Below are 10,325 nucleotides of genomic sequence, written 5' to 3' on the forward strand. Positions count from 1 at the left end.
ACTTTATTATAGGGAAAGGACCAGTTATTCTTTTAAATGGCTAAAATTATAGAATATACTTACTGAATTGAGAACATACTGTGTTTTCTATAGTTAACAGAGTAAGAATTACTAACCATTTTATACTTATATGTTTCATTTTAAAAATGAAACTAACTGTAAAAATTAGACTACTTTTTGTATCAAAATAAAATGCAGTACACAAATATTTAACCTTGTAATGTAATTAAGGATGTTTGTCTGTATGAGTGAACTAGAAGATATAGCTGAGTGTTATTCCAAAATAATTAAAATATGGTAAAAAGGAGGAGTATATCTGGACCATTTTTAGGAAAAAAGTTTATAACTATTTTCAAAAATTCCTAAAATTTTGGAACTGTCATCTCTATACCATTAGGCAAATTTTAAAACAAACTATAAAATCTGAAAATACCTTTACTATACTGTCGCTTTTATGGATGTTGTTATCCTAGTTTAGAATCATTTTAATTCATCCACTGCCATTGTTCAAATAAAACTCCAATCAAAAATAATTTGTGATTGCAAAGTCTGGATTTTTTGCTTAAATTAAATTTATTAATAATTAATTTTGTTAATGCACAAATGTATAAATAATTAAATTTATTAATGTTTTATATGAATCATAAATATACTTTATAGTGGTGTCCATCAAATAAAATAAAACACAGTGAAGGAACAAACCAACAAGAAAACGCACAAAGAAACACTTGCACTCTAGAAAAGTAGTGTCAGTCATTCCGTCCATTCGTACGTCTGTAAGTAACAGATAGCTTTTATCGTTAATTTGACAATTTTTTTAAGCGAAGCATCTACATAATCAAGTTCCAAAAATGAAAGTGGGTGGGCCCTTAAACAATATTCTGTATTTAAACATTTTTACAACAAATTTATGTACAATTTTGTTTAAACTTGCTAAATAATGTTCAGCTTATTGAGTTTTGACATTATACAAGTGTTAATGTTGTTTGTCCTACTATATGTTCGCTTCGCTTTTTTGGATGTTGTCATTCTTGTTTAGAATTATTTTAATGCATTCAATGTCATTATTTAATTTTGTTTAGACTTATACATTCTTCTTATTTAGTTCTGGCCCTCTACAAGTCAATGTTGTGTGTCGTTTCGATTCAGAATTCTTTTTTATGGATGAATGGACTTAGAGTGAATAACATTTATAGAGAAAAAGATTAAGTTTTTAAATTAAATCTAGTTATCCTCTCCATCCTAGGTTTTAAATCTTTTATAACTAGATACAAATGTTGCCATTTATGAGTGAACATAGCTAGCATGCAATATGTAATAACTTCAAAGTATTTTATATTTCAATCTAGAATTATTATTAAAGAAACTATGGTTACACAAACAGTTTGAATGGTGATTATAATTTATAGATCGCAAACATCTAGCTAAATAAAATTACATTTGAAAATTTACTTTATGTTATTGTATATTCTTTTACTTTCATTTAGAAATAAATGAAACCTACAAAACATTTGAAAATGTTTAAAGAAATAAAAGGCAAAATCCTAAATTATAAGTGAAGATCTGCGCAAAAACGTGAAAACAATAATGATTTAATGAGAAATGTTAAAATGATAATTAAATATGAAAATTTAATTATTTTTATAAATAAGTATATGGTGCAAAATTTTTGCTTGATTAATATTCTGCAAAATCAAATCGTCACAATCACAAATCATTATACAACAGCATTACATTTGGTAGCTGTTCAATAGTTTTAAGCATTAGGAAGTATCTGAATTAAATTTCAGTTGTCTTATTCCCATATCCCTGCTTTTTATATTTTATTATCCATCTACATTCTACATAATAGAATCGCACAATATTAACCCTTACAGATCGGGCCCCAATTCCAACCTTAATAGATCGGGGGGGGGGGGGGGGTCATATTAACCCCCACCTCTATCTCGGCTTCTGTTACAGATAAAGACGTAAAAATTGTTTATGTGTATTTTTAAAGAAAATTACTTTTTCTAGTCATAGCGGTCAGGCCGCTCCTTAGCCGCTTTTTAGCGGCCAGCCGCTAAATTTGAAAACAGCTGTAGAGCAGCCAATTTTGCAGCTAGGATGACCAAATTTTAGGACGAATTTTTATTTTTCATAACAAAAAAATTACTTTTTCTGATCATCGCCGAAAAACGGCAAATAACGGAAACCGCCATTTTCTGCGGTTACGGCGGTAAAACGTCGGTTGGCGGCGCCAATTAATATTTTAATCTGTTTATTGTTGCTCAAGAATTCGCCAAAAATATTTATAGGTCTCTAGCTGTAATAGAAGCCACGATATTCATGATATATGTCTGTAGTAAAAGCCGGACAAAAATCGGTCATAAAGTCGGCCAGGGTGCGGTCAAACGGTCATAACACCACTCAGTATTCACCAAAAAAAATTTTGGTTTCTACCTTATACACAAAAGTCATAATGTAGAAATTAAGATTTATTTAGAATTTTTTTTTAATTTTGGTGCTACCCAACCGACTTTGACCGGACACCACGACCGACACAGACCAGATATCCTTATAAAATCAACTCTTGCCGATGCATAATTACTAAACTTAAAAAGTCATGAATTCACAGCTCTCCATCTTACCTACAAAAAAATGACATTGAAAAAACTAGAGGGGGGGGGTAAATATGACCCCCCCCCCCGATCTGTAAGGGTTAAATCTACTACATATATGTATGCTCCATAATGTCTTTTAATGGCAAAGCTACTCTATAATTCACTTTTCATCTAAAATGCAAATTATTCTGCATCTCTTTTAGGTAATCGGCTATTATGTAGAATATTCTGTTGGGTGTACAGTACACTTTTAATTTTTATTGTGACTTCCATCAATTAATGCAGCACAGATTCTTTTTATGAATATCAAATACTAATCATTGTAGTATTAGCTAGTTTTTATCATTTTCGGTCTTGTATTTTATTGTGTCCCTTTTATGAGAATAAAACGCTTTGTAAATATTTATTTATGCGGATGTAATTGCACACCAAAAATGTATTTTTAACATATTTTTAAAAAATCTTCCAAATAAAATATTATAAATCTTCAAAATAATATAGTTTGTTTTTAGTTAACCTAAATTTGAGATGTCGTCGCATGATGGAAATCCTGATTTTCCAGAAGATTTTGAACCTCCGTTTAAAAATTCCGGACAAAGAGCTCCTGTAATTCAGGTATATATTGAAATTTATTTGGGTTGTACGGAAGATTAGCTGCGAAAAAAAGGAAAAGCAAAGGTTTCGTGAAGATTTTAAAAATATAAAATAAGTGGGAGGGGCTGTTTGTTATTGACTGTGCACTCTGGGTGAAACCACCCAATAAAAAAAAAATTAATGAAAATGAAATTACGTTGTATTGTACCATTAATATTGAGTTCTCTAATAAGTAGAAAGAATGCCTAGAATAGAGAGTGGTACACCACAAATTCATAATATTATTCTAAACAAGACTCGAACGGTCATAACATGCAAAACAGTAATTAGAATTAGATTTATTAAAGTAGATACAGTAGCTGCGTATTTACAATCGATTACCCCCTTCAAACTTTCAAAGTTTACTTTTTTACCCCACTCAAAATTTTGAAGATTTATTTGATTACTCTTTCAAACCCTTGAAACTACTCATTAAACATATTAAAATCGAGTTAATTTGACAATAATAAATCAAATCTTATAATCAGAGAATAAATAAACTTTTCAGATTATACCTCATTGTTCTGTGAATCCTCATATATACTTTTATATATATTAAGATTCGAGTACGCACAATGGTTGGAGAAGAGTACAAGTTAATGGTGAACAGATCCTGGAATATTGGAAGGGTCAAGTCTCTTCTTTACCGTCTTACTGGACTTAGACCTGAACAACAGGTATGCTTCAATACAGTCTACAGGTCACATGTCGAACATTTCCATTTGTACATTATGATTTTTTACTAAATTATTCTAGTACCTTTGGATATTTTCGTCCTCTTTATGATTAATTGGTGCCCCTAAAATCTTGTTAATAACAATTCAAAAAGAATGGTAAACTGCTGGATAAATATTTAACTCTGTCACTTATAATTTTTTGATGTTTTTTTATTGCTGAAATTTTTATGTCGTTTTATATTTTTTTTTGAATAAATATATCATTTAGATTTTAATTTATGCAAGAAGAGTATTAAACAATGACGAGCTTACTGTCAGAGAATATAATATCAGGGTAAGATAAAAATTATAATATTTTATTTCTCAATGCACATGGATGTCAATTTACCTGTCCAGTCCATGGCTAGACTTCTAATCCTATGTTTACTATATGGTCGTTTGTGTCTTGTCCTCTGTCTTTCCTGAAGAATATGTTCTACAATGAGATATAGTACTGTAATTTTGTAAAATATCTTTTCAAAGCTAATATGGAATGGCCGGGCGGGGAATACCAAGGCAAATTGGGACATGGACATGCCCTTTTCTTAAAATAACTAATCTATATATTTTATTTAAATGACATTATTTCGATTGCAAATAAAATATGAAATTTTATTTAGAATGGAGCAGTTCTTCGATTACAAGCAAAACTAAGTACTGGATTTAACTATCAATAGATAAAATTATGTTTCAATTAAAAATAATTATATTTATGTAATATTTCAATAAATGCCTGATCTTTGCTTTTTAGTTTAATATATGTATATAACTATTCATATTTGTAGATAAGTATCAATTTTGGTAAACCTATATAACTTAATTATATCTTCCAAGTAGGAATGTATAATTACCATATCGGATAAAACAATTTATAAAAAAAAAGGTTTCCTTACTTAAATATCTTTTCACCATTTATATTTTAAAATAGAAAGGCTTTTTACTCACGAAACCTTACAAGTAAATAAATAATATCTTAGTTTACTTATTTGCTGGCCAGTTTTTGGGCGGCTGTGGATCATTTAAATGCCTTTGCTTTTGTTTTTCCGGCTATAGATTGTCAAAAAATAAGGGCTGTTTGACTGTTTTTGTCCGTCTTACTTGCTACTAACGTTTAAAGTTGCAGTTTTAACATCGTCTATCTAGCCCTGTAATAAAGAGTGCAATATATGTTCTTAAATTAAACTTAGACAATTTACAATAAACCTACCTCAGGCTGTATTTACAGGTGTTTTATTTCAATCTTTTTCATATAGATTCAAGATTATAATGAAATATAAGGGGTGGGAACTCATTCTGCTGATTTTAAACAGGATAAGTCCATTTAGTCTTATTTTGCCACCCAAGATGTGCTTACTCACAAAATAAGACGCTTATACTTAACAAAAAATAATTATCTTATTTTTGCTAAAACTTTTAAAAGTTTTCCCTGTGTATACAATGGTGTGCACAGGGTTTTAACGAGGGGGTGGGTGTAGTTTATCCGAAAATATTGACCCTTGTGTTAAGTTATTTTTTACTTTCTCCACAAATCTTAAGGTTGTTGGGGTATGTAATTCAGACATCAAGAGGGGTGCCATACATATAATCATCAAGGGGGATGGCATAGGTTCTTTAGCAGGACATCATCCAATATGCTAATTAATTCCAGAGTTGCTTGTTTGAGATTGGCGTACACAAGAACATGTACTAAGTTAATTGTCAAAGCTTTTTAAATTGAATGCAAAATTGACACAAAATCTTTAAAAACTCATCCTCTAACTATTTTCCCACATTAAACCATTTATTTGGCCTATTCTATGCTCTTAGGTAAGTAATTCTATATCATCTGAGATAAAATTAATAATTTTAAGATATGCAACAGTATTATTAATATATCAAATCTATTAATTTCTTTCGACTTTATCTTTGGATGTTAGGGCCGCATGCGGTATTGTTTTTATTTTAAGTATCTATGTAAACTTCTCAAATATTATTTTTTTACTGTTTTGCATGTGCACAGATTTGTAAGTGATTGATTAATTATTGCTGGTCCGACATGTGTAACAACATGCATACATCATACAAACATCTTGGTCATTTTTCAAGGGCGTATTATGTTACTTTTTGGATGGGTGTGCTGAAAACAGATAAGTCGGATATAGCCCCCTTTCACGATACTTTGGTGCTAAGGTCTATTTAATTGAAATATAAAACAAGTACTATTATGTACAAAAGTAGTAAATAGAATAACAATACATAATAAGAAAAGAGTAACCCTTTCAATAAAGTTAATCAATAAAGACCAAAGCTTTATGTAGCAAAACTCCTCTTCAGAAGTAAGTAAAGTTCAGCCATAGCTAAACGTATTATACCTTTTGTTGCAAAGAAGAAAATGTTTTCAGAAAAACTTTATGCTTTTCATTTTAATCTTATTGTTTTCGAAATTTCCTAGATCAATAAAAATATTTTTGTTACAGCTACAAAAAGTTGCCGCTGCGCAACTCTTTATTTAGCGCCTAAGTCATAAGATTTTTTGTGTGCATGTGGTGGGGTGTATGGGTGTGTTTGTGCGTGTGCACATGTGTGTGTGTGAAGGGGGGTAAATTTGTATTAGTGTGCGTTTGTCTAAAACAAACGTACACACTATTTAAAATGTCGCATAGATTAAATTAAAAAAGAATGAGCAAATCTATTTTACCCTGTTGATTTGATGTTTAATAAAAATTTCTTTTTACAGTAAATCTCTATTGTTTATTGTTTCTTCAAAATGTACATATGTTTGATAAAGGTTGTGTAAGTTCTGTTAATTATTACTCTATGTGCATTGTATATCTTTTTAAACATGCGCTTACTGTGATAAAAGAAGGGATGAAATGTCTTTATATTGAACCCTTTTATCTTAAACTGATAATATATATGAACATATATATATATACTTAGCTTAGGTTAAGATTAATTGGACATCCTTATTTATATAACATTATAATTTCTTTATTTTAGGTTAAACATCAACATGTATTATATGCAACAAAAAAAATAAGCAAAAATAATTCATTAGAGTTCTGATTTAACAAGAATGGCATTGGCTACCCCATTAAAGGCAAACTACAAATAGTTAAACTAAAAAAAACGAATCAATTAATCTAAAGGATTGCTTTATTTTGGCTCTTAGATTTAGACTGTAGCCAACCATCCTTTAGAAATTTTTAAAAAATATAAACTTCCCACCTGCATTATCAACACAAATGAAATATCCTAGACTGTCTATATATTTTAATTATGTCAATTATGACCAATTCTAAAAGGCATATTGCAAATACTAACAAAAAGTTTATTTAATTTAGAAAAGTGTGATCCTAAATTTAAATTTTCCCAGAAATATTTACTGTACGCCCTTTTCTTTCAAGTTCTAAATGTGGTATAAAAGATGACCAGGGCTGATATCCTTTTTCGGATCTAAGTCTTTACTTAAACCCAGATAAGGATCATTACAAACTTTAAAAGGAAACAATCAAGATTTCTTCATTAGAACCCCGGTTACCTTACAGGATAATTATTCATTCAGGGATGCAGTTTTGAAGCAAAAAATCAATCTTTATAAAAATCTCTAAATTTAGCTGTAATAGATTCATAGAGTGAAACATAAAAAAGTAGACAGAAGTTTTTTATACTATATTAATTGTACATTAAGTACGACCTATACCATCCTATTCACTTTTTTAAAATAAAAAATTTGAAATCCTTAATCTATTATAGTTGTATAAAAATTAATATATGATTATAGTTTATTTTCTTATGTTTACATTGAAAAAGATTATCGAAAAATAAAACAAAAAGGAAACAAATGCACTGTTTCAAAAACATGAATGTGACGAAAAATTTACATGGACAAACCTCATTTGTTTATATAGCTAATATGAAAGCTTTGCAACAAACTGTTTTATATGTTTTGCTTTTATGATTTTATAATGAATTCTACATTATAAATCTTAACTTAACTACATAACTAACAATATCTTCAACATTAACAATAAATTCATTCATTTTTAACAGTAAAAAAAGAGCAATCTAATGTTATCTTACAAGAACAGATAACTTTGGATGCTTCTATAGAAATAAAGGTGTTAGAAATAGATACATAACAATAAGAAATTATTTTGTTTGCAAAGTAGATAATTTTAATGACATGCTGTTGTTTTTTTTATAAGATGGAAGTGTTTTCATGTAATAAAATATAAATAGAACTTTGCATCCGCATCCCATCTGTGTACAGCCATGACTACTGCTAAATCCAGCTGCATGGTGACTCCCCTATATTTTATATTTGTATTATCTATTGTGTGAGTGACCATTTATAAAGCATTAGAACTAATTTTCCTCTATATTTAATATCTGTATTATCTAGTGTATGAGTGACTATTTATCTATATTACAAAGTAGAACGATGTCTGTCTGTTTGTTTGTCTGTTACCCCCCCCCCCCCCCAAAAAAAAAAAAAAATTTTCTTCTTAAAACTAAAATTAAAATAGTGGGCCCCTCCCCCCCTAATTTTTTTCTTCTCATTTTCTTTAAACTCTAAAACACGAAAAATTAGTTTGATTAAACCTCTTGGGACAAAGCCTCTAGTGATATTATAAAGCATCACAACTAATATCTAGTGTGTGTGCGTGACTATTTATGATATTATTAAGCATCACAACTATTACTCCTCTATATTTAATATACTAGCCTACAGCTCACGTTGTTCACTGGTCTGTAATGTTCTTGAGAATATTAAATATCCGTACTGGAAAGGTAGAAGGCTGATGCAAAAATTAAGGTATAAAATCTGATGTATTAAGAATTTGTAGAGGGCCCATTCTTTCAGGGTTAAGACAGAAGGCTTATTTTATGTTTGCTGACCAATGCATGTATACTCTAAGAATAATATTGTCTGTCGGTCTATCAGTAATGCTCTTAAATAATTTTCCCAGCTTTTATTGAAGATATTTTTTGTATAAAGATTCAAATACCACTAAGTATCTTTACTCAGTATGTCTGTCTTTTGTGCACCCTTTTTGCTTTCATTTGCTTTGCCTTTTATTTTTTTAAATTCAAGAGCTTCTATAGTTATGGAATTTGTCATCCTTATTTATCTGTTAAATGTTAGTAGCGAAGTCAATAAATTTAAATTTAAAAAGTTTTACTTTCTGTCTTAAATGCTCTGAAAAAATAAAATTACTGTAGGAGAAATGTTTATTTTCCCTTCTGCTATTTAATATAGAAGGTTTATTTTTTTTGAAAGCAATGCACTTCTGTCCGCCTATAGCTAAAATATTTGTTTTGGATTACATTTTTTATCAAGATTATAATGGAACATTTGCAAAATTCATTTTCCGCTGTTATTTAGTAGCAAATCTCATTTATAATTCAAAATGTCTGTCCGTTCATCTGTTGGCTAGGATTAGGGGAAAATGTAATTTTCTCATTTACTAATCAATGGCTGAAAAATTGTGTAAATATTCCCAACATAGCTTGCCAGTATGGACCTCATTTATTGGTCAGTTTGAAAAGGGATTGTATAATGTTAATGATCTATTTCTTGTTAAAAGCTAAACTTTTCTACAGTGGGGGTTGGTCTGTCCATCCGTATGTCCCTAACAGATAGTTCTGATTGTTAATTTAGGCATATTAGAATTGTCCTATTGAATTCAAACTCAACAATAAAATATTTGAAACTGTTATGTCAAAATCTTTATTTTTTTCCATTGCTTTACATAGCTGCTCTATCACGTTAGTTTGTCCAAATAAAATATCTTGTATTTAAGCTATTTAATAATATATTTACTCAAATTTTATTTTATACAAAAATTCAATATGTACTCCCCCCCCCCCCTTTCTCTCTCTCTATCCCCCCGTTCTCTCTCACTCTCTCTCTCTCTCTCTCTCTCTCTCTCTCTCTCTCTCTATCCCCTAATTCTCTCTCTTCTTTCTTTCTCTCTCTATCCCCCCGTTCTCTCTCTCTCTCTCTTTATCCCCTAATTCTCTCTCGTTCTCTCTCTTTCTTGTAACAATGCTCGATTTAACGTTTTGCTTCATTTTTTTAACATTTTTTAAAGAATATACACCTAATATTTTTCTTTTCAATTTTTCGTCCTGAAAGGGTTAAAATGTTTAGTTTAATATCAGACCACATTACGGGAGTGTCGCATGAATCAATTTATATTAAAACTAAGTTTTCTTAGATTTACTATATTATAAATTTAAATTTTCTGTGTTATGAATAAAAATTAAATACTTCAATGTTATTCAAATAGCAACATGAATTAAAAAAACTGAATTAATGATGCTAAAAGAAGAATATTTGGTCTTATCATTCTGGTCAATGAGAATTAAATAGGGAGTATTGGAGCAC

General features: G+C 29.5%; 1 protein-coding gene across 1 annotated transcript; it reads left to right on the forward strand.

The window, feature by feature from the left end:
- The first annotated feature begins 3,053 nt into the window (after window positions 1-3,053).
- On the forward strand, window positions 3,054-4,695 carry LOC145332636 (ubiquitin-like protein NEDD8). Its single transcript, XM_080177646.1, has 4 exons — window positions 3,054-3,218; window positions 3,797-3,913; window positions 4,182-4,247; window positions 4,573-4,695. The coding sequence occupies exons 1-4, from the start codon at window positions 3,132-3,134 to the stop codon at window positions 4,627-4,629; spliced, it is 327 nt and encodes a 108-aa protein (XP_080033772.1). The 5' UTR covers window positions 3,054-3,131; the 3' UTR covers window positions 4,630-4,695.
- Window positions 4,696-10,325: the final 5,630 nt, after the last annotated feature.

This window comes from Acartia tonsa, chromosome 11, assembly GCF_053477335.1.
Source record: "Acartia tonsa isolate MP-2025a chromosome 11, ASM5347733v1, whole genome shotgun sequence".
Classification (NCBI taxonomy): domain Eukaryota; kingdom Metazoa; phylum Arthropoda; class Copepoda; order Calanoida; family Acartiidae; genus Acartia; species Acartia tonsa.

Coding starts and splice junctions, on each gene's coding strand:
- LOC145332636 (XM_080177646.1), top strand. CDS start 3,132: ATGTCGTCGCATGATGGAAATCCTGATTTTCCAGAAGATTTTGAACCT. Junction 3,219..3,796: donor AAAGAGCTCCTGTAATTCAG/GTATATATTGAA, acceptor ATATATATTAAG/ATTCGAGTACGCACAATGGT. Junction 3,914..4,181: donor GACTTAGACCTGAACAACAG/GTATGCTTCAAT, acceptor TATATCATTTAG/ATTTTAATTTATGCAAGAAG.